At 42.3% G+C, this 25,450-nt stretch overlaps 1 protein-coding gene across 2 annotated transcripts in view; it reads left to right on the forward strand.

Annotated features, from left to right (window-relative positions):
* Nucleotides 1-25,450, forward strand: part of ulk2 (unc-51 like autophagy activating kinase 2) — a 120,778-nt gene that overhangs the window by 43,309 nt on the left and 52,019 nt on the right. For both annotated transcript variants that reach the window (XM_080210723.1, XM_080210724.1), the window contains exons 4-11: nt 8,457-8,489; nt 11,491-11,527; nt 13,085-13,258; nt 16,819-16,892; nt 19,067-19,168; nt 20,176-20,234; nt 21,779-21,861; nt 24,594-24,644. In XM_080210723.1, the coding sequence (XP_080066849.1) occupies nt 8,457-8,489; nt 11,491-11,527; nt 13,085-13,258; nt 16,819-16,892; nt 19,067-19,168; nt 20,176-20,234; nt 21,779-21,861; nt 24,594-24,644 (613 nt within the window). The remainder of the gene's footprint in view (nt 1-8,456; nt 8,490-11,490; nt 11,528-13,084; nt 13,259-16,818; nt 16,893-19,066; nt 19,169-20,175; nt 20,235-21,778; nt 21,862-24,593; nt 24,645-25,450) is intronic.

The raw sequence follows: 25,450 nt of genomic DNA on the forward strand, positions 1-25,450 counted from the left end.
AATTCCTGTGTTCCTAGTTTATAAAAATAAACTAGCCATGATCAGTGCTCAGCATGGACCGTGAGTTTCACTGTCACTCTCTGCTCCAGTTGGAATATTTTACCTGTGGTCTGTCTAAGTGCTGTCATTTAACAGTGGCTGGTTGGGAGAGACAAGGGAGCTGACACCTTTGGAATTGTACTTGAGCAGTTGGTGCTTTTGGAGAGAGAGAAAAAATGTTCACCAATGGAATTGAAGGAAAAGCAGGAAACATGTTGGTTCAGGATTACTTGGATGACATTGTTCTAAAGTTTGTTACTTGGGAAATTATTTCCAAAGCATTGTTGACGCACATGAAAACTCTGTGAATGACAGTGGAGATTGCATAGCATAGTTCAGCCTGGTTTAGTACCAGATAGAATAAAATAAGCTGCTCCTCATGACCATAATACAGTAAAATCTTTATTTTCTGGCTTGCGAGGGGAACGGGTGGTGCTGGTTGATCCAAATTGCCGGTTAATGGAGACTTCCATTTACCAATGGAATACACCACAATACATGAACTAATGTGGAAGTACTCAGGAAGTAAAGAAAGAACAATGTTCTTTTTCTTTCAATCTTCAACAGTACATTAAAATGCAAAGTATTTGCACACATTCCAGGCAATGCTTCCAGTTGGTCAGGTAATGATTTGTGTTAGGTGAACATCAGAAATTCCAGTCAGTAGAGGATTCTAGTTGGTAATGTATGATAGCACACAGTTTATTGCATATCCTGTTGGGAGGTGGGAAGAAGGGAAAACGAGGATCAATTGTCCTGGGCTGTAATTTACAGTCCATCTGGCAGCTGACTCATGTTTTTAAGCAGAATGGGTGACTGCCCATAATTTAAATCCATGGGATGCATAGCCAAAAAAAGTAAATGTGACAATGTTTTATATGTGCTTTGTGGGACATATTCATGCCTCTCAAAAATACCAAGTTGCATGCAGCATTTGATATGAATCAATAGTTTTTAAATGTCAAGAGATAAACTAGGTCACGGATGATGTCTTCCCTACTCTGTCGCCAATACATTAAACTGGTCCATTCTAACCTTTTGATCATTGGCAAACCCAAAGACTTTGATAGCTGAGTACTTCTCAATGGTGATTCCATTGAAATTTGGGAAAAGGTGATTGCCATTCCTGTTATTTCAGGTGATCCTATGTTCCTGTGACTATTACCTGGCACCTGTGTGATCCAGTTATGTACCTGTCAACCTTAGCTTGGATGTTGACAAGGTTCTGCAGAAGGTTGCTTTGCTTTGCTTCATCAGTGGAGTCATTGTTTGCTGGAGCAGACGAGGAAGGAGCATCAGAGAGAAAGCTAAGACTTTACCTGTTAAAAACCTGTTTAAAATAAGTTTAAAGCACTTTGTTCTTTGTAGAACTGTTTAAAGCATTTACTTATTGTATTTACTGCTTTAAGAATTGTGAGGGAGTGATTATCAGGCAGTTGTGGCCCATCAGCTTTAATTATCAAGTGTCCACACGGTGAAGCCTTACATTGTTTGCTGGAGCAGACGAGGAAGGAGCATCAGAGAGAAAGCTAAGACTTTACCTGTTAAAAACCTGTTTAAAATAAGTTTAAAGCACTTTGTTCTTTGTAGAACTGTTTAAAGCATTTACTTATTGTATTTACTGCTTTAAGAATTGTGAGGGAGTGATTATCAGGCAGTTGTGGCCCATCAGCTTTAAATCAGCGCCAAGTTTAAAAGGAGGCCTGGTGTAGATAGCGGGCAGCGTCGGAGCGGGCAGCGGAGTGAGAGGGCAGCAGAGTGAGCTATTAGGGCTTAATATCAAAAAGGGCTGGAAAGAAAAAAGGCCAGGTGGAAAGAACAAGGAAAAAAAAAAATTTTTTTTTTTTTCAAAACTACTACAGCAAAAAACAAGGAAAATATTTTTTCCCACAACAAATTATATTGAATAATGGAGGGGCATGTGATGTGCGGTTCCTGTATGATGTGGGAACTGGTGGACCCCAGGGTCCTTCCCAGTGGCCATGTCTGCAGTAAGTGCAGGTTGCTGGAGGAGCTCCAGCTCAAGGTGGATGAGCTGGCCTCTGAGCTACAGACACTGAGGCTCATCAGGGGGAGAGAGGGTGCCATTGTCAATGGGGTGCAAGTGACATCCACCCCCCCTAGACTGTCTAAATCTAAGGGTCAGGAACAAAAGGGGGCTGCTGGGAGGAGGAAGGGGGATGAGGAGCGGAGGCCTCAGCCTCTTAATCTGCATAACAGGTTTGAGGTTCTTGCTTCCAGTCTGGAAGAGGACGAGGCAGGTGAGGTTGGTGAGCAAACTGCACACGGTACAGTGATGCAGCAGGACATAGGCAAAGAGAGGGGGAAAAGGAACGTAGTAGTGATTGGAGATAGTGGGGTGAAGGGTATTGACACTGTCCTTTGTCACAATGACAAAGTGCACAGAAGGGTGTGTTGTCTGCCTGGTGCTCGGGTACAGGATGTCGCAGCTGGGCTGCAGAGGAATCTGGAGTGGGAGGGTGAGAACCCAGTTGTGGTGGTACATGTGGGTGCCAGCGACGTAGGCAAAGTGCGGACTGAGGATCTGGGGAGGGAGTATGAGAAGCTGGGAATGGAATTAAAAAGTAGAACCGACAAGGTGGTCTTCTCTGGGCTACTGCCTGAACCGAGTGCAGACGGGCGTAGGGTTGACAGGATAAAGGAAGTGAATGGGTGGCTCAGAGATTGGTGTGGGAGGAATGGGATCGAATTTATGGGGCATTGGCACCAGTATTGGGGTAGGTGGGACTTGTTCGGGCAGGATGGGGTTGGTCTGAATCGTGCTGGGACCAGAGTGCTGGCGAATCGAGTAAAGAGAACTGTAGACAGGGCTTTAAACTAATTAGGGGGGGGGAGGGTGCGAGGGTAGGTGATGTTAGGAGGTCTACAGTTAAGGATAGGGTACAGGTAAGGGAAGAGGCTGAGGATGTCCCAAGTGGTGGCGTTACGGCAAATAGAGTCCAGAAGAAGGCTGGGATGAAAGCGCTTTATCTGAATGCACGAAGCATTCGGAATAAAGTGGATGAGCTGGTGGCGCAGATCGACACAAATGGATACGATCTGGTGGCCATTACAGAGACGTGGCTGCAAGGTGACAGGGACTGGGAGATGAATGTACAGGGCTATCAAGTGTTTAGGAAGGATAGGCAGGAGGAAAGAGGGGGTGGCGTAGCTCTGCTGATTAAGGACAGCATCAAGGTGGTAGCAAGGGATGATATCGGAGCCAAAGAGCAGAAAGTGGAATCGTTGTGGGTGGAGATTAGGAACAGCAAAGGGAGGAAGACGCTGGTGGGTGTCGTCTATAGGCCCCCGAATAATGATCTGGAGGTGGGGCGGGCTGTTAACGCGCAAATAAGTGCGGCGTGCAGGAATGGGACGGCAGTAGTTATGGGGGATTTCAATCTGCATATTGATTGGTCGACCCATGTTGGACGAGGTGGGCTCGAGGAGGAGTTCTTGGAATGCTGCCGGGATAGTTTCCTGGAACAGTGTGTGTTGGAGCCGACGAGGGAGCGAGCTATCTTGGATCTGGTGCTATGTAATGAGGCGGGTAGAATTAGGGACCTTGAGGTGAAGGATCCTCTTGGAGAGAGTGATCATTGTATGGTGGAGTTTCTGTTGCAGATGGAGGAGGAGAAAGTGGGTTCCCGGACACGTGTCCTTTGTTTGAATAGAGGGGAGTATGGTAGGATGAGAGAAGAATTGGCGAATGTGGACTGGGGGAGCGCGTTGGAAGGTAGGTCTGCTGAGGAGCAGTGGAGGATCTTTAAGGAGATCTTTCTTGGTGCTCAGCAGAAATTTATTCCGATGGTCAAAAAGGACAGTAGGAAGAGAGGTAATAAGCCGTGGATAACGAAGGAGGTGAAGGAAAGTGTTAAATTAAAAGCGGAGGAATTTAGAGTAGCTAAGAGCAGTGGGCGAGAAGAGGATTGGGAAAGGTTTAAATGTCAACAAAGATTGACAAAAAAGTTGATAAAGGAGGGTAGAAGAAGCTATGAAGCTGGGCTAGCACTTAATATAAAAAAGGATAGCAAGAGTTTTTATAAATATATAAAAAGGAAGAGGCTGGCTAGGGTGAACGTTGGTCCCTTAGCGGATGAGAAAGGGGACCTAGTGGTAGGGGATGGGGATATGGCTAAGGTCTTGAATAACTTTTTTGTTTCTGTCTTCACGGAGGAGGACGTGAATAATTTGCCGGGTGTTAGCGATGGAAAGGTGGTAGGACTGGAGGGTCTTAATGACATTACTGTTACTAGAGAGGTGGTGCGCGACAGACTGGAGGGGCTGATTGTGGACAAGTCCCCAGGACCGGATGGAATGCATCCGAGGGTTCTGAAAGAAATGGCGGAGGTGATAGTGGATGCCTTGGTGGTTATTTTCCAGACGTCGCTGGATTCCGGGGAAGTGCCGGAGGATTGGAAAACGGCTAATGTTACGCCGTTGTTTAAGAAGGGTGCCAGGCAAAAGGCGGGGAATTACAGGCCGGTTAGTTTAACGTCTGTGGTAGGTAAAATGTTAGAATCCGTCATTAAGGAGGAAATTGCGAGGCATCTTGAAGGCAATTGCTTGATAGGGCAGACGCAACACGGTTTCATTAAAGGGAAGTCGTGTCTGACAAATTTACTGGAGTTCTATGAGGATGTGTCTAGGGCGGTGGATAGAGGAGAGCCGGTGGATGTGGTCTTTCTGGATTTTCAGAAGGCGTTTGATAAGGTACCTCACAAGAGGTTACTGCAGAAGGTCAGAGGACATGGAGTTGGGGGTAGGGTGTTAGCGTGGATAGAGGATTGGTTGTCAAATAGGAGGCAGAGAGTGGGGGTCAATGGGTGCTATTCGGATTGGCGGTTGGTGACTAGTGGAGTGCCCCAGGGGTCGGTGCTGGGGCCTCAGCTATTTACCATTTATATAGATGATCTGGAGGAGGGAACCGAGTGTAGGGTGTCGAAATTTGCTGATGACACCAAGATTGGGGGAAGGGCAAATTGTGCGGAGGGTGTGGAGAGTCTGCAGAAGGATCTAGATAGGCTGGGCGAATGGGCCAGGAAATGGCAAATGGAATTTAATGTTGGCAAGTGTGAGGTGGTCCACTTTGGTAGGAAGAATGGTAGGAAGGACTATTACTTACGTGGCGAAAAACTGCAGCAGGCGACGGTTCAGAGGGACCTCGGGGTCCTTGTGCATGAGTCGCAAAAACCCAGCCTGCAGGTGCAGCAGGTGGTCAGGAAGGCGAATGGGATGCTGGCCTTCATAGCGAGGGGGATTGAATATAAAAGTAGGGAGGTCTTGCTGCAGCTGTATAGGGCATTGGTGAGGCCGCAGCTGGAGTACTGTGTGCAGTTTTGGGCGCCGCACCTGCGCAAGGATATTTTGGCCTTGGAGGGAGTGCAGAGGAGGTTTACTAGGCTGATACCGGAGTTGAGGGGGTTGAGCTATGAGGAGAGGCTGAATAAACTAGGCTTGTACTCGTTAGAGTTTAGAAGAATGAGGGGAGATCTCATTGAGACGTATAAGATGATGAATGGGATGGATAGGATAGAGGTGGAAAGACTCTTCCCGCTCAAAAAAGACAGTAGGACTAGGGGGCACAGCCTCAAGATAAAGGGGAGGCAGTTCAGAACGGAGTTGAGGAGGAACTTCTTCACTCAAAGGGTGGTGAATCTCTGGAATTCTCTGCCCGTTGAAGTGGTGGAGGCTGCCTCGCTAAATATTTTTAAGAAGCGGGTTGATGGGTTTTTGATAAGAGAGGGGATTAAGGGTTATGGGGAGAGGGCGGGAAAGTGGAACTGAGCCACGACAGATCAGCCATGATCTTATTGAATGGCGGGGCAGGCTCGAAGGGCCAGATGGCCTACTCCTGCTCCTATTTCTTATGTTCTTATGTTCTTAGTTACAAATGAAACTGAACACTGGAATTGTCAGAGAACGGCCTCATTCTTGACCTTATGAAATAGCTGAAGATGTTGGATCAAGGCCGCCTCCTTGAGAGAATGTCCTGGCCTGCAATGATTAGTATCTGGCAGCCATTTTCCTTGGCGTCAGTTAAGATTTCAACTACTGGAAGGATTTCCCTTTCCCCTTCATTGAACTCTGTTTTTCTTGGGATCCTCTGTGCCTGAGGCTTGCTTAATATGGCTTGACTTTGTAAACTTTGTTTTTGTTGCTATTGTGGCAAGTTGATTTGTCTTTTATTTCAATATATTCCACATTTGCTTTTGTTCACCTGCTGTCACTTTGTTAGAAAAGAGTCGTTCAGGTATCTTATTTATTCGTTGTTTCTTATGCACCCATCAGGAGTGTGTGAATAGAAATTTAAATTGGTGACAGACTTTAAAAAGACAAACATATATACACAAATGAATAATGTAGGTGTACTGTATGCAGGTAATTGCTGTGAATGGAATCTGTTTCAATACTGGGAAAAGGTCTGCACAATCTGCCTTCTGACTAATCACGTGCATGCACACTGCTGGAAGTGATATTTATAGTTGGTTGCCAGCTGCTTTTGTTGGTACTTTGCCCACTTCTCGGTGCAAGGCTCAACTGTAAGCCAATAATGCTTGTGATCTGAAAAAAATGTGCTCTTGCTATGCAAACATGTAAATGTGACTAAGTTTCATAGTAAGGTTAGCAGCACTTATTTTTATAACGGAGTCCAGGTTTGTACCCTGTACCTGATACAAATTTGAGCTCTTGAGTTTTAAATTAGTTAGCTCTAGGATAAACAAAATGTCCCTACCCTTGGCCATTCAAACTGTCCAGAATGAATAGTTCTGGCTAAATATTTGAGATGCTTTGATAATAAACTATTCCACATTGTCTATTGTCCCATTTCATGTCTGTCCAGAAGCAAAATTTGTTGAGCAGCAGCTCAAGCAGAGCAACAGCAGAGTTTTGTGCCTCTACTTTCTCAAAAGACTAAGGAAATTTGACATGTCAGCTACAACTCTCACCAACTTTTACAGATGCACCACAGAAAGCATTCTTTCTGGTTGTATCACAGTTTGGTATGGCTCCTGCTCTGCCCAAGACTACAAGAAACTACAAACTAGCCTCCTATCCATTGACTCTGTCTACACTTCCAGCTGCCTCGGCACAATTAAGGACCCCACACACCCCAGACATACTCTCTCTCACCTTCTTCCATTGGGAAAAAGATACAAAAGCCTGAGGTCACGTACCAACCGACTCAAACTGCTTCTTCCCTGCTGCCATCTGACTTTTGAGTGGACCTATCTCGCACTAAGTTGATCTTTATCTACACTCTAGCTATGACTGTAACACCACATTCAGCACTCTCTCCTTTCCTTCTCTATGAACGGTATGCTTTGTATAGCATACAAGAAACAATATTGTATACTAATCCATGTGACAACCAATCAAATCAAAACCAAATTTCTTGTTGCTTTTTGGTGTCTACCCTTGTGACATGATTGAAGTGGGATATCATGACACATTGACTTGCATTTCACCACTCCACAGGACAAACCTGAATTTTAACTACATCTGTGACTGATGATCACTGAAGTCTGTGTTGATTTACAGTCTAATAGAATTGGTATTAACCAAAGTGACAAAATTAAAAAGAATGAATAAACCATGCTTCAGTATTCATCATCAGTTTGTGACCATCATTCTTCAGCTTGGTATTGTAAATGCTGCTGTAAATTACATAGCTAAGAAGAACATTATAACTAACGGGTATTTTATTTTTAACTTCAGATTCTGCCATTCATTTTTGAGAATTTAGTGACTTGGGTCAGATTTTGCTACAGTTTCTACTTTTGACTGGGCTCTGTGAAAACAATGGCAGTCGAATGCAATTCTCAAACTGTCAGAGGACTTGACAATCTGAGGTTGATGCTGATCAGGGAAAGGAAGAGTTTTGTGTGGCAGAGTACAAGAGAGTAGAAAAACTGACTCTTCAGGAGAGTTTTGAAGGCAGGGAATGAAAGAGAGCTGAAACAGTTTCTGGGAGAACTCCAGGCAGACTGACAAGGTTGGTCTCCGATGGAATTAAGGGGGTGGGAAATAAGCAGTAATACATTCAAGACTAAAGGCTGGGACATATCAGCTGGAGAAATTATCACCTCATACTTTCAACAGCCTGCTACACACATGATAATAAACCTAGATGTGCAAAGCAAAACAAGCAATACATGCACTTAATTGTTCTGACTATTATTGCTGGTGCTCAAACTTAATTATTGTTTAGAAGTGCTTCTATGATTAATTGGCCTAAGAGATGTACAGCTTTCAATCTGAAATAGTTTCTCAGCTGAAGTAAGCTGTTTTTCTACAGAATGCATTTGAATGCAACATGTTTCTAGGCAAGTCAGTATTTTTCATCCCTTGAGATATTATTTCTATTTTTATGAAATGGTTCTTAACAGAAGTAATTCATTTTTTTTCCATTCTAGGAGACTCCCAACTCTGTCCACTTAGTGATGGAGGTAAGCATGAAGGATGCTTTTATTGTATATTCAGAATTGTTCATTCTGTATGCAGTGCGATGGAATATTCACATTTTATAGTCATAGCTCTCTTGTAATTGATGAAACTGATGACTACAACCTCACCCGACTGATCAGCTAAATGGATACGTGTTATCCACTTGAATATGTTTGGCATCTTGATTCTGGTTGTCCAGATTTGTCACCTAAGTCTCAACTATCCGGTAGAGTTTTCAGGAGTAGCCAGCTGATTGAACAATGGTTAATGTCAGCAACCCTAAAACGGTATGTCGCTGTTGTTGTGAAGTGTGTCAGAGAACTGCATTGTATTCTATCGGAGGGAGGAATGGGAATCACTTACTGAGATGTCGGCCTCCATTGCATTGTAAGTGCTTCCTGACAGTGATAATTAAAGCAGAGGAGGGGGGGATCGTTGTGTCCCCATTGCTTGATTCAGTAATATTGGCAGAGATCTGGGAGCAACACGCCTGCTTGTTCATCTGACTGCAGGTGATCATGCTGGGAGGAGAAAATAAGATTCACAGCGCCAGGGACCTGGGTTCGATTACCAGTTTGGGTCATTGAATGCGTGGAGTTTGCACGTTTTCCCCGTGTCTGTGTGGGTTTCCTCCGGGTGCTCCGGTTTCCTCCCACAGTCCAGAGATGTGTGGGTTAGGTGGATTGGCCATGCTAAATTGCCCTTGGTGTCTGGGGGTCTACTTAAGATAAATGCATGAGGATAGGGCCTAAGTAGATTGTGGTTGATGCAGATGCGATGGGCCAAATGGCTTCCTTCTGCAGTGTAAGGTTCTATAATTCATGTTGTTGTGCAGGCTTCAAACACTTCATTTCTGTTATGACCAAGGGATATATAGACAAACTTTTAATCAGTAATGGAATAGAGGATTTTGGGGATAAGGCGGGAAAATGGATCATCAGTCACAGTTTCGATGGGCTGAATGGCCTATATCTGCCCCCGTAATCTTAAGATAGTTTACCAATCCATTTTAAATTAGTAGAAACAATAAATGCCAAGCAATAAATCAGGGGCTGACCATCTTGGTACTTGAGTAAAATGCAAGATCTGCAAGTATGACTTTAGATAATTTCCAAAAACAGATTTATTTTAATTGGTGCGGTTAACATTGTTCCCACTAAGTGGTATGGCTGCACAGCAGCCTGAAGAATATCATTGATAAATAATGTGCGTAAGATCACATTACAAAACATTTGAAGGAGCTGTGCACAAGTAAATTTTAAAATGAATATTGGTCAATGCAAAAAAGCAACAAAGGAAGGTACAGCGCAGGAACAGGCCCTTCGGCCCTCCAAACCCGTGCCAATCGTGATGCCTTAACTAAACTAAAAACAAAATCTCTCGCTGTTACTTGGACCATACCCCTCTATCCTCTCCCTACTCATGTACCCAATCCAGATGCCTCTTAAATGTTGCGAATGTTCCGCCACCACCTCTGGCAGCACGTTCCAGGCATCTTCCGTTTGTGCGAAAAACTTCCCCCACAGATCTCCTTTAAACTTTCTCCCTCTCATCTTGAACCTATGCCCCCTTGTAAATGACACTTCCACCCTAGGAAAAAGCCTCTATCCTTCCTGTACATGCCCCTCATAATTTTATAGACTTCCATTCAGTCTCCCCTCACCCACCATCTTTCCAGTGAAAACAATCTTGGTTTATTCAACCTCTCCTCATCGTCAATGACCAGGCAACATCCTGGTGAGCCGCCTTTGCACTTTCTCCAAAGCTTCCAAATCCTTCTGGAAGTGTGACAATCAGAACTGTATGCAATACTTCAAATGTTGCCTAATCAAGATTTTATAAAGCTGCAATATGATTTTCCAACTCCTGTACTCAGTGATGCGACTGATGAAGGCAAGCATGCCATATGCCTCCTTAATCATCTTGGTCACCTGTTGCCACTTTTAGGGAACTGTGAAGCTGCACACCCCAGATCCCTCCATATGTTAATGTTCCTAAGGCTTCTGCCATTTACAGTATAATTCACACCTAAATTTGATCCTCCAAAACGCATCACCTTGCATTTGTCTGGATTAAACTCCATCTGTCGTTTCTGTGTGATCAGAACTCTCCACTCACCTGCCGAAGGAACAGTGTTCTGAAAGCTAGTGGCATTTACTACCAAATAAACCTGTTGGACTTTAACCTGGTGTTGTGAGACTTCTTACTGTGTTTACCCCAGTCCAACGCCAGCATCTCCACATCTCCTCTGACAATCCCCAGCACTATCAGCAACTGCTCTGTGAGTGTGCTGGTGTCTTGATTTGGGCAGGTATGTCAGTCTGAGGAAGGAAATCTTACTGTCTGATTTTAGGGAAGTGTGGGTGGAAGTTAATTTAACTGACTAGTTTGTGCAATTTTTATAAATTGCAATCTTTAAATTCTTTTGGGTATCTTTAATTTTGCTTTTGCTCTTTTTATCCAAGCAATCTGTTACCAACTGCAGTTTGCTTCCAGGCATGCAAAACCTTTACATCTTTTTAGCCCTCAGCATTTGTACCGCTATGATATTTAATTTCACTGATACTTTGATCCAGGTTCAACAGTGTTTTCTATTTGGAATTGCACTTTTGCGCTTTAACTATTTTCTGAACTAAAGATATTCAAGCGCAGCTACTTAACATCACCAGAAGCTTTGTTCGACCGTCAACTTCAGTCTATCACCTTTCATCTTTTACATTTTTCATGTAAGTCATTTTTTGGCTGCACAACTTAGGCTGTCCAATCTTCCAGAAGGAATACAACACGCTGAATATTTAATGACTACATGACTTCGTATTGCTTTGAGGCGACCCCCTGGTAAATTAGTGAAGTTAACGAGTACTTTGGAGTTGTGCTTGTTTCACTTTCTTGGTTAGATTTGAGAGACGATGCACAGTTTATTTCCTTTAATGAGAGATTAATAAACGTAGTATTTTAAACTTAAATATTATGCTGATTTTTTTTTTTCCTTCCACTTCATAGTTCTGCAATGGAGGTGACCTGGCAGATTATCTGCAAGGTACGTTAAAATGTTCTTCATTACAGTTGATAACCATAGCTGTTAGAGTAAATACTGTTCAGAGGATTAATAGTCAAAACTCTGACGCAGGAGTAACTGCTGGGCTCATCAATATGAAAGAGGCCAATTCAGCACTTCCCTACTTAAATACATCTGCTTGTTTACTGAGACTTTGGAATTGTAAATTGAAAATTTGAGACTAGGGTATCAGTAACTTTGCTGATTTCTGTGCTGGAAAATACTGCTCAGATATTCCTTGGCCATTTGTATTGTACTTTAAGTTGGTTTGAAATACTCTGTTCTCCCAGTCTTGCTATTTAATATCAGGATTCAGCACAGTTAAAAGTGAGCAGAGTCCATTTATGTTAGAACAATTCAAGTTGGAGTCAGTTGTAGACTCCTGTATTGATTAGCTGCAATTTAATCATGCACATTGTTGGATTCTAATGTTTCAGATGCCTGAATATATTTTTATAACTGAAAATGTTCAGTTTTGTATTATTGTTCATGCTGCCTGATTTATATTTAACTCTTCAGTTTGCTACAGTGTTGGCAGACCAGGGCATATATCTGTTACTATATGTTAAACAGAGCATAGACTCTGTGGAAATTTCATGGATATAGAGTTTGAGGAAAAATTGAATGTCCTGAAAATATAAAAATATGATAGCTTAACAGTAACTTTTGCACGAGTTGAGAAAGTATTTTCAGATTTCAATTCATCAAACTCAAGATTATGGTCTGAGTATTGGAAAAACTGGTACTTCAGAATACCACAACAGTAGTATGCATGTGTTCTTGAAATTCCTCTTACAAAGCTACAGGGTAATTAATACATGACTTCCCACTTCTCCCAAATCTCAAGCTGGAAAATAACATTGTCTTCAGTGGGTGCATCTTGCTGTTTTTAACTGACCCTGTGCTTTAAATCAGAAAGTGATTTGCCTTGCATCAGTATTGGATCAGAATGTTTTGTTATTCAGATGAACTTGTAATCAAAATGTTGTAATCATTTTGAGGGCAAGGAGTTTCTCATGCTGAAGTCTTAACTCTGGAGAAGTGAACGGTGTTCTCGCCACAGTTTTGCAATTATATTGATTGTCAGGAACGCTTTGATGTTTGGATCTGAACAAATGTTCCTTGATGTTGCTCTGTACGAAATGCATCACGTAAATGAGCAGAATGAAACATTGTTAGTCAAAAACTGAAAATACTGGGATTACTGAGCAGATCAGGCACCATTTATGAAGAGAGCAGGTGGATTAATGGTTTTGATAATGGGACCTTCATCAAATGCAATGTGTGATGTACCCAAATCATTAACACTGATCTTCATACAGATGCTACCTGGCCCGAGTGTTTTTAACATTCATTATTTTAATTTCAATTTTCCTTTGTCTGCAACTCTGAGATTGGTTCTTTTTAATTTTAATTTCAAAAATCTAGTTAATTGAAAATAGTCTTGCAGTCATATAGCCTCTGACATCAGAAGTTTACGTTAGAACGCTATATCTCAGATTTTGAAGTACTGGTAACATTTTTTTGTGTTCTGAATAGCCAAAGGGACCCTTAGCGAAGACACCATTAGAATCTTTCTCCAGCAGATCGCAGCTGCCATGCGAATCCTTCACAACAAAGGAATAATCCATCGGGATCTGAAACCACAGAATATTCTACTGTCTTACGTCAGCCGGAAAAAATCTAATATGAATGGCATTCGTGTCAAAATAGGTAAAGTTAAGCATGTTGTTCTCTTAAGCAAAGTCAGTCTTGTGCAGAACATTACAAAGGATGAGCCCCATCTTTTTGAAAAGTTGGAGATGGTACTGTTTTTACACAAATGTCCCTGTTAATTTGTACTCATCTCAAACTGCTGATTTCAGCAGATTCTGGCATTTCTAATGAGGGAACAGCTCTTACTAAACCATGTAATTGGCATAAAGGAGCAAATAAGAATCAAAAGCTTAAACTGAACAGAGCTGCCTGAGCTGTGTGGCTAGAATTGTTAGAATCAAAGGTCAAAAACGGATCATTTGCCGCAGTGTAGATTCTTCAAGCTTTCGGTAAAATCAGAGTCCAGCAAAGTTTGTGTTCAATTCACTTTTTATGCTGAGTTAAAGCTCAGAATTAAATATTTTACAACATGTCTGAAACACTTTAAAGGGCTGAACTACTTTGAATTGCTTTGAAAGGGGATGGGTGCTAACAGCAGTCATGTGCTTTAGTGTTCCTCAATGCTACTGGCCCAAGGAAAATAGGCATGATTGGTATCCAGTGACTCTCGCTAGAGTGCGTGGGTGTCTGGTGACTGCAGAATTGCTTGGCTATGATAGTTGAACAGCTTTCCAACACTCGCAGTCCAGATTCTCACATGACAACTTCTTCCTGGGCTAAAAACTGGCACAAGAGGAGTTCATCCTGTAAGGGCTGGGACCACCAGTAGAGATGATGAGTTTTCGTTTATATCAAAGAAATTGCAGAATGACAACAGATGCCTTGACACCTGAATTGGCAATAGCAAATTCACGTGGCATGATGGGTTTATCCTAGGACTGCTCTTTGAGAAACTTGACACAAGGCTTTTTTTAATTACTGGCACTACACCTTCTCCTGGTAAGTTCCAAGAATTTCCATCTGGGTTGAGTAATTCCTGGTACGTAGGGATTATTTACAATTTTGCTGAAAGGCAAATATGATCGTGCTTCAGATATAAACAGAGGCATCATGCTGTTTAACCAATGGCCAATGTCATACGTCATTTGCAATTATTTGGTAAACAGAATAATTCAATCCCTACTATGTAAACGAAAATAAATACTCAAGGGCTTCAAATTAAACACTGGTTTGGATGTTGCTTTAAGCTGTGTAACCTGTAATTTAAAGACTGTTGAACTTGTGTATTTTCAGTATTATCAATTATTTTTTCCTCAAAATTTGTCTTTTATTTGGCTGACTCCATTATTGTTGCCCAAGAACAAGTCTCTTAAAGAGCCACTCAACTTCTGCACAGACTTGATTAATGCTCCTTAAGTATGTAATTTTGTGGATGCTGCCTGTTGTGACACAGCAAGTGTTATTTGCTGAGCAAGCCAAATCCCAGAGGGAAACCTGTCTTCCTGATCATAACCCTTTGTTTTGGGTTTTGAAAACTAGGAGGATCTCAAAAGTGTAGAATATCAGTTATACCTTTTAGAATTTAAAAAAACAAGAGCAAAACTTCACACAAAATTAAAGTTACAGTGAAAACAGTCTTGCAGGATAGCTCTTGCCTCCCAAAAAGAAAATCCACTTGATCAGAATACAATAAACTGCTTGGCAGCCAAGTCCCTTTGTTACTGGTTTAAATGTGGCTGATTCTAATTTGCAACTTTTGCAACTTCTCTGAGCAAAGATCTGGTCACAAAGTTCTCGCAACTCCGCTAAACCTTTTCCCTTAAATATCTTTTTGCCCTTTCCTCTCCAGAGGATTGGTTGTCAAATAGGAGGCAGAGAGTGGGGGTTAATGGGTGCTATTCGGATTGGCGGTTGGTGACTAGTGGAGTGCCCCAGGGGTCGGTGCTGGGGCCTCAGCTATTTACCATTTATATAGATGATCTGGAGGAGGGAACCGAGTGTATGGTGTCAAAATTTGCTGATGACACCAAGATTGGTGGAACGGCAAATTGCGCGGAGGGTGTGGAGAGTCTGCAGAAGGATCTAGATAGGCTGGGCGAATGGGCCAGGAACTGGCAAATGGAATTTAATGTTGGCAAGTGCGAGGTGGTACACTTTGGAAGGAAGAATGGTAGGAAGGACTATTACTTACATGGCGAAAAACTGCAGCAGGCGACGATGCAGAGGGACCTCAGGGTCCTTGTGCATGAGTCGCAAAAACCCAGCCTGCAGGTGCAGCAGGTGGTCAGGAAGGCTAATGGGATGCTGGCCTTCATAGTGAGGGGGATTGAATATAAAAGTAGGGAGGTCTTGCTGCGGCTGTATAGGGCATTGGTGAGGCCGCAGCTGGAGTACTGTGTGCAGTTTTGGTCGCCGTACTTACGCAAGGATATTTTGGCCTTGGAGGGAGTGCAGAGGAGGTTTACTAGGCTGATACCGGAGTTGAGGGGGTTGAGTTATGAGGAGAGGCTGAATAAACTAGGCTTGTACTCGTTGGAGTTTAGAAGAATGAGGGGAGATCTCATTGAGACATATAAGATGATGAATGGGATGGATAGGATAGAGGTGGAGAGACTCTTCCCACTCAGAAAGGACAGTAGGACTAGGGGGCACAGCCTCAAGATAAAGGGGGGGCGGTTTAGAACAGAGTTGAGGAGGAACTTCTTCCTCAAAGGGTGGTGAACCTCTGGAATTCTCTGCCCGTTGAGGTGGTGGAGGCTGCCTCACTAAATATTTTTAAGACGCGGGTTGATGGGTTTTTGATAAGCGAGGGGATTAAGGGTTATGGGGAGAGGGCGGGAATGTGGAACTGAGCCACGACAGATCAGCCATGATCTTATTGAATGGCGGGGCAGGCTCGAAGGGCTAGATGGCCTACTCCTCCTATTTCTTATGTTCTTATATCTCTTTGAATTCGCTGTACTAAATTTTTCATGTTTCGTATTTTGCTTCCACTTTTGGGTCAGTAAAATTTAATCTACCTTTGTGAGCTTTAAAAGCCCCTTGTCATTTTGGAACATCCCTGTTGAAATTCAGCAGCTGAAAAATCAAGTCTCTACCTCTTCAATGCAGATGTTAAACCCAACCTATTTACTAGTAAATCTAACCTCCTCATAGCCGCTCAATACAATGCATGAGCTTTACCTTTTTATCCCTCAGCACACTCAGACGAGTTATCTTAAACCATCTCCCAGTTTAGTTAATCATGGAAAAATGCCCTTTGAGCTAATTGCCCAGACACATTGCAAACATTCTAATTAAGTTTTAACCTTTCACCTTGTATGTAGGTTCGTCATTTCATTCCGGTTTCTTGAATCTGATCCTTTTCAGTTACTGAGAAGGTTTCATTGCAAATCAGCCATGTTATCTCATGAAATTACAAGTTTATGAGGTGCTTTGCTTCAGTTACAACTGTGAGACGCAGTAAGAACCTTTACAGCATTCCCTGCTGCTTTAGTAGTGCAAAGTGACTTCTATATATAGAATCCACTAATTCAGTGATTTGCTGCATCGTAAAAGCTTTGAAATGTTTAGATATGCTCAGAAGCTGTATAATTGCAAAATTTCCTTTATGCATTTTCTTTAGTCAGATATTGCAATCAACTTATTGAAAGCATTTCTTTGTTATTGTCTTGCAGCTGACTTTGGCTTTGCTCGGTATTTACAGAGTAATATGATGGCTGCCACTCTTTGTGGGTCGCCCATGTACATGGTAAGTAATGTATCAGCTTGCCTACTAAATGGGATGCAGATCGTTCTGAAAATGTTGCGTAACTTGTACAGCACTGTTTTTACAATTGAGTAATTATATGTACTTGTTTCTTCAATCTGTACTTGTATGGTACGACTTGTATGTTGTCTCAACCCTCCACTGCCCACTGTTTCAGATAGTAGGAAATACAATTTGGGCACACACGGGATGTTATGATCCAGATTTGTGGTTCAGAACCTGTGATGGATGAGCGGAGGAGACATATTACATCCATTATAAGGGGACAGTCCAAAGCTGAATAACATCTCAGTGACTGGCTGTCTACCTTCTTGACCTCGAGCATCTCTTGAATTCACTGTGGTGTGGTATATTTTACACTTGTAACAAGAGAATGAGAAGGGATAAAAATGTAACTAACAAATTCAACTTAATCAACAAAAGTCCATTACAATGCTGCATTTTGTCACCCATTGTTTTTTCTGTGTCCTGATTCATTATCATATTTCCTGTCCCTGTAACAAGAATATAACCTGTATTTACTGAGGTTATGAAAAGGGAGGAGTGGAAGTGAGGAGCAGGAGTACATGATACAGTGGAGTGAATTTTCCCATTCCGTCTGCCACATGATTTGCAGCAGTTGAGGGACGGACCATGGAACGGTTTGGAATTTTCTGGTTTTGGGGCGAGAGTGGCCGGAAAATCCCATCCAATCCTGTATGAAGTTACTTATGGGGATTGTTATATGGACTTATTAACTTGCTTGCTGTGCGCAAAGGGATTGATTCAGTGAGCTTAAATGTGATATTAAGAGCCAGAGGACATTAATTTGGGCAGCATGGTGGCACAGTGGTTAACACTGCTGCCGCACAGTGCCAGAGTCCTGGGTTTGATTCTGGCCTTGGGTGACTGTGTGGAGTTTGCACATTCTCCCCGTCTGCGTGCGTGCGTTTCTTCCAGGTGCTCTGGTTTCCTCCCACAGTACAAAGATGTGCGGGTTAGGTGGATTGGCCATGCTAAAATTGCCCCTTAGTATCCAAAGGTATATAGATTAGGGGGATTAGTGGAGTAAATATGTAAGGTTACAGAAATAGGATGGTGGGTGGACCTGGGTAAGATATTCTGTCGGAGAGTAAGGTGCAGATTCAATGGGCCAAATGGCTTCCTGCAGTAAGGATTCTATGGTTCTATTTTTAAAAAAACACAAATTTAAGGTGCACAGCAAAAGATCGAGAGAAAATCATTTTTACACGGTGAATTGCTTGGATTTGGAATGTGCTGCCTGAGAACGTAGGGGGAGGCAGATTGAATCATAGCTTACAAAAGGGAATTGGATAATTATTTGAACAGCTCACACTCAATGGCCTCCTATGCACTAACCATTCTAAAGAGTAGGTGAGAAAATTTGGAGATGGAGGCAAGTAACTGGTGAGTGCAGTGCTGGGAATTTTGTTTTTGGGTTTGAATGTAGCTTCTGAAGGAAGTGTTTTTGTTGAACAGTGTATTTAGGGGATTTTGACATCTCTATCTGTTTTTTCACACCATTCCTGAAATTTGAATGAAGGTGGGAGTGGAAATGTGGCAGTGTCACTTGGCACACCTTGATGCAAAATAGTCACGTAGGAAATTATTAGCATGCTATTCACACCATGTCCACCGTAAAACTGCAGAATTTTACTTCACTTGAGTGATAGTTTTGTATTGCATAGTATAGTGCTTGCCCTGGAGCATGCAAGATACTGAGATCTTTAAGCTGGCAAGTGTTGTAAAACTTTTATATCTAGTGCAAAGTATAAATCTATTTTTATTATTGTACATAAAGTACAAATTTTACTTTATTGTGGCTTGGTAGCACAGACACTGAATATTGCTGTAAAGAGAGACAGGTTGTCATGATGGAGAGATGGTAAGTGTATGATTTGGGCAACTGACAAGTCTCTCTTAAGCAGGAGATTGATGATGAAATTGGATTGGCCAATCAAGGAGCCAAAGAAGAATCTGCACAGTCACTTCCAGAAGGAAAATGTTTTTTTTCTTGTTTTGGTATTAAAAGTAATTTGAGGTTGTGAAATTACACCATGCATTTAAGAGAATATGTAATTAAAGCTAAAATGGAGACTACGATAAGTTTGTTGACCTTTCACTCTGTGGTGCTATTTATATTTCTTTTGTTTCAGGCACCTGAGGTCATTATGTCACAACATTATGACGCCAAGGCAGACCTCTGGAGTATAGGCACTGTAATATTTCAGTGTCTTGTTGGCAAGCCTCCTTTCCAGGTACATTGAGCGAAAGATACATTTATAGGATGTTAACTTTGAATGTTCTGCGATAGTTTGTTTTTGTTTCAAATGGTGCAGTAGTTTGCCTGAAGTGCTGTAGAAATCCTATTGTCTGCCATGAGCAAAGGACCCCCTGCCACCAACTTGGAGATAATGGACATCAAGAATACCCAAGTGTTACACTTGCACAAATGGTCCAGCAATATGGTAGGCATGGGTACAAAGACAAAAGCTCATTATGTAGTTTTGTGTATCCATGTGAATCACCTTGTAATGAAGTGACATCTTGCAATAAGGCTTTGTCCAGTGAGAAAGAGGTGTTTGAATTGGGGGTGGTAGAGGTTAAAATGTACTGAAACTCATCTTGTTAACATCACAGTTGCTAAGTTGGCAGATAAACAAATGGATCAAAATTTTGGCAATCAACCTTACACATGGAGTTCATTAGCTGGGAGTGCCTTGCAAGGATTGCGAGCAGGAATAACATTTTAATGGCGTTAGTACACATTGCTTATTTGAAGCTTGATTTTCCAAATTTTATCCTCTGAAGAGCTCTCTCTCCGACGATGAAAGCAATTTTTCTAAAGCCCACCTTAATTTTGAATTCTGGATAACATGGATTGCATGCGATACCTTCAAGAATGTGTGTGCCCATGATCAATAAATCCCTCAGGATTAGTTAGAAGGATTGAATATTGCTGCCATGCTGTCCAAGCATGCACACACAAAACGGAATAATATGTTTTATTTTCACACACTGCAGTATTAAGCTGATTAACATTCGTCAGCTTATTATGACATCAGAATTGGGTCACCTTCAATTAATGACTGTAACTATCTCTGCAATGTCTGCTCAACAGTTCAGTGTTTTAAAATATAGAATTTGAAATATGTAGCAAACTACTTGATGCTTACGCCCACCAGGGCAAGCTCGGAATGGTTATTGTTCTCTCGAGTAACTGAACCAACACCTATTTTGCATTTAAGATGTCTTCCTGTTGTAGGCCAACAGCCCACAAGATTTGCGGCTCTTCTATGAGAAGAACAAGACCTTAGTGCCTAAGTAAGTGATTACCTATTTATTCCTGGGTCAAATTTGTTTCAGTTTTATTTTTAAATGTGTTGTGGTCATTCTCTGAGGTGTGAAGCTGTTTTCACATGTGGGAACATGCGTAATAAATTCTAGAAAACTTGTGCCACAAAGCATTACTGCCACCTGTTCCAGTGCCAGGACTTTGTACAATTTTAGAGGAATAGTGTTCAATTCTGGTCGCCACACTACCAGAAAGATGTGAAGCTTGTGGAGAGGGTACAGAAAAGATTTACCAGGGTACTGTCTGGTATGGAGGCCTTTAGCTGTGAGGAGAGTTGGAGAAACTTGCCTTGTTTTCACTGGAATGATGGAGGTTGAGGGACGACCTGATAGATACAAGATTCAGGGGCATGGACAGAGTGGATAGTCAGAAGCCTTTTCCAAGGTGGAAGAGTCAACTACTAGAGGGCATAGGTTTAAGCTGCGAGGGGCAAGGTTTAAAGAAAATGTACGAGGCAGATTTTTTACACAGGGTGGTGGGTGCTTGGAACTCATTGCCAGGGGAGGTAGTGGAAGTGGATACGGTAGTGATTTTTAAGGGGCATCTTGATAAAAACATGAATAAGATGGGAATAGAGGGATATGGTCCCCGAAAAGGTAGGGGGTCTTAGTTAAGTTGGGCAGCATGTTCGATGCAGGTTTGGAGGCCTTAAGGACTTGTTCCTGTGCTGTAATTTTCTTCTTTGAATTATGTCCAGGACTGTTGCACAGATTTCAGAATTTAGTCTGAACTGTTAAAAATGAAAGACTATGTCTCAGGAGCAGAATTTTTTGATTACCATATCTTGAGCAGTTTCTGCTGTTAATTTTGAAATGAGATTTACTTCAGAACTGTCACGCAAATTTACACTCTTATTCAGTGTGAATAGGAGCATACCACTACTTTGTCACTGCATTATTGTGCTTTTAAGCACCTTATTTCTTTGAACTTGTGCAGCTGGGAAACTGAACACTGCCATTTTGGTCATGTGTCATTGCTGAGTGCTAATGGATCTGTTACAGCATTTATTGCAGGCAGAATAAAAACCCTTTTAAATGCTTAAAAAGCCTCAACTCTGACTAAAGTTGAACTTTTCCTTTTTCACACATCATCCACCCTTGAGACCTTCCCAGACGAGCTTGCTAATTTGAACCAAGTTGTAGACAATTCTCTGCTGTAGAAAGACAGCCTTCCCATGTTGAATTTACGTAAGATCATTGATGCCAAGAGCAGAAGTCAATTCCGACAGCGTTTGCTGATTGCTTTAGATAGGAAATTAATGCATTGTTTAATGCGCTGATGTTATTATCAAATGTGCTTGGTATATATGGGGAGAGGAAGCTTCAGAATTATTAACTAATCGATGGGGCAGATGTGCCAACAAATGGTGCAACTCCATGTTGTGTGATGAGCTTCAGTGACAGCATTGCTTTTTCTCACTCAAGTATTAAGGCACAACTTGTTTAATTTTGTTATTTAGTCTTGCATTACTGCCTCCCTTTTTTCAACTGATGGTGATTTATCTATCAAACAGCATCCCAAGTGAAACTTCTAGTCACCTGGGTGGCCTATTGCTTGGTTTGCTTCAAAGAAACCAGAAGGACAGAATGGATTTTGGTGAGTTGCTAGTTTTAGTTTTTAGTTTTTTAATTTCATATCCTTTAAGTTTTAGAACTAGTTGATCTCAGTCATTCACTTTGCTGTATTTACCTTTAACCACCTTTGCCTCAGCTGATCTGTTGCTCAAACACTCATTCATGTGTTTGCTTCAAAAAACAAAGTGCAGCATAGGTACAGGCCCTTCAGCCCTCCAAGCTTGTGCCGATCTTGATGCTCTAACTAGACTTTTAAAAAAAGACTTCTGCCCTTACTCGGTCCGTTATTTCCTTCCTACTCATGTACCCATCCAGTTGCCTCTTAAATGTTGCTAATGTGCCTACTTCCACCACCTTCCCTAGCTGTGCTTTCCAGGCACCCACCACTGAAAAATGTCCCCTGCATATCTCCCTTAAACTTTCCCCCTCATATCCTGAATCTGTTACTCCCTTGTAATTGACACTTCCACCCTGCGAAAAACCTCTGACAATCCATCCTGTCTCTGCCTCATAATTTTGTCGACCTCTATCTGGTCTCTCCTTAGCTTCTGCCTTTCCACTGAGAACTCCTAATTTATTCAATCTCTCCTCATAGCCAAAGCCCTCGAGACCAGGCAACCTTCTTTGCACTGTCTCCAAAACTTCTATGTCTTTCTGGTAGCCTGGTGATCAGAACAGCATGCAATACTCCAAAAAAAACAAAATTTTATATAGCTGCAACATGATTTGCCACAGGCTTGACTGTTCTAATGTTCTCCTGGCTGACCTTGCACTCTCTAGAAACTTGAACTTACCCAAAACACTGACGCCCATATCCCAACTCCTGCAAAATCCCATTCACTGATTGTTCCTCTGTTTGCTGGCCTACATTGGCTCTTGGCCCAGCAATGGCTTGCTTTTTAAAGTTATTGTGCTTGTTTTCTGATCCTCCTATATTTATAATCTCTCTCCAAAACTGTCCCAAAATCTCTATGCTCCTTCAATACTTACCTATTGTACATACCCAATGGTCACTACTACAGCTCTGGCAGCCATGCCTTCAGTTTCCTAGATCCTAAAGAATTCCCTCCTAAACTTTTCTGCTTTTTTAGATGCTCCTTAAACGTTAGCTGTTTGCCTAACCCTTTGGTCACCTCTCCTAACAAGAGCAACTTTATTTAATTTATCATGGTAAGGCTTGTTAAGCTGCTTCACAGAGCTTTAACAAGGAACATCAAGCCACGTAAGTATGCATTAGAACAGGTGAATAAAAACTTGGTCAAAGGTAGGTTTTAAGGAGCCTGTTGAAGGAGGCTGGAACACTATATAGAAGCAGATCATTGTATTATGTTAATCTGTGATAGATGGTTAAATTAGAGCTCATGCACTATTGTTGTGATGTACATATTGTGAAGGAGCTCAGTTTCTAACTATATCCTGAATTTCCTTAGGGTAGAAAAGGCCTATCCTAAAATGGCAACCTGCTTACTGAACCACTTAGGCCACACAGAGAGGGAGTCCACCACGCAAGTACACAAGCGATAGAAGCAGGAGTAGCCCTTTAGCCTGCCTCACCATTCAGTATGATCATGGTTGATCAATGCCAAGCTCAACTCCTTTTCTGTGCCATTTCCCTATAGCCCTCTATTCCTCGATCTATCAAATATTTATCCATCTCCACTTTAAATACTGCTAAAAATTCAGCCTTTGGGCAGACAATTCCAGAGATCCCCCATCCTCTGCAAGAAAAACTTGTGTACACCTCAGTTTTAAATGACTTTTTTTTATCTTGTAGCTATGTCCTCTTGTTTGAGACACTCCCACTAGTGCAAACATCTCTCCATCTCCCCTGTCATACCCCTTCAGGATCTTATGTTTGAATATGGTCACCCCTCACTCTTCTGAATTCCAAGGAATACAGACTCAGGCTATTTAGCCTCTTGATAGAACAACCCTCTCATCCCAGGAATTCGCCTGGTGAATCTCCTTTGGACAGCGTGCAATATGATTACCTTTTTAAGATGAACTATATGGAGTATTCCAAGTGACATCTCACCAACACCCTGTACAATTACAACAAAACCTCCCTATTTTTAAACCCCAACCTCTTTACAATAAAGGCCAAAATGTTGTTTGCCACCGTAACTACTTGTTGAACCTACTTGCTAGGTTGTTGCAATTCATTCATGAGAAGACATAGATCCTTGCCCTGTGTTATCCTGTGCCGCCGCGCTCCTCGCCCTGTGTTGTCCTGTGCCGCCGCGCTCCTCGCCCCGTGTTGTCCTGTGCCGCCGCGCTCCTCGCCCCGTGTTGTCCTGTGCCGCCGCGCTCCCCGCCCCGTGTTGTCCTGTGCCGCTGCGCTCCCCGCCCCGTGTTATCCTGTGCCGCCGCGCTCCCCGCCCCGTGTTATCCTGTGCCGCCGCGCTCCCCACAAAACTGATTCTGGTCGACAAATTAATCCCACAGGGGAAAGCTGATGTCTTCCAATGCTGGAGCTCATACCTGTGTTAATTGAGTCTAATTTCATGGTTCAAGTGGGTGTGCTTGTGATTTCTGTACTGTAGAAATTAGCAGTATACTTTGGACTGTGTACTTAATCCCAGCTGGCAATTTGATTTGTCTCCAATCACCAGTTGTGTTGTAAATGTTTTGCTGGAAAATATATATGTAGCTTTTAATATTTGCTCATTGAAATCTTGCTGATAATGACTTAGAGGCAACTCTGAATCACCAGGTGTTTCAAAGACTAAAACAAAGGCAATTTTTGTTTTTCAGAAACATTCTTTAACCATCCTTTCATGGATCAGACATTGTCAGTCAAAAAATGTAAGTCAGTGGTTTTGTTTTATTATTTGTGAGTGGCCGTCACTAAATTGCGGGAGGAGTGCTGCAAATAGTTTTCATTTATAAGGCAGAGAATATTCATGATTAATATCTCCCTTTGAGTTCTATTTGATTTATTATTGTCACGTGTTGGGATGCAGTGAAGTTGTTTCATGCTTGCTTTACAGACAAAGCATTCCATTCACAGAGAAGGAAAGGAGAGAGTGCAGAATGTAGTGTTACAGTCATAGCTAGGATGTAGAGAAAGATCAACTTAATGCAAAATGGGTCCATTCAAAAGTCTGCTAGCAGCAGAGGAGAAGCAGTTCTTGGGGTGGCACAGTGGTTAGCACAGCTGCCTCACAGCTCCAGGGACTTGGATTTGATTGCCGGCTTGGGTCACTGGCTGTGTGGAGACTGCATGGGTCCACGTGGGTTTCCTCTGGGTACTCCGGTTTCCTTCCACAGATGTGTGGGTTAGATGCATTGGCCATTCTAAATTGCCCCTTAGTGTCCTGGGGTGTGTAGGTTAGATGGATTAGCGGGGTAAATATGTGGGGTTACAGGGATAAGGCCTAGGTTGGATTGTTGTCATTGCAGATTCAATAGGCTGAATTTTCCCCTGCACTATAGGGTTCCACGATTCTATGATTGAGTTGGTTGGTATGCGTTCTCAGACTTTTTATCTTTCTCCAGTCGGAAGATGGAACAGTATGTCCAGGGTGCGTGGGGTCCTTGATTATGCTGGTTGCTTTTTCGAGGCAGTAGGAAGCGTCAATGAATGGGAGACCATAAGATATAGGAACAGA

The sequence above is a fragment of the Carcharhinus amblyrhynchos genome, chromosome 23 (assembly GCF_965287045.1).
Source record: "Carcharhinus amblyrhynchos chromosome 23, sCarAmb.v2.hapA, whole genome shotgun sequence".
Lineage (NCBI taxonomy): Eukaryota > Metazoa > Chordata > Chondrichthyes > Carcharhiniformes > Carcharhinidae > Carcharhinus > Carcharhinus amblyrhynchos.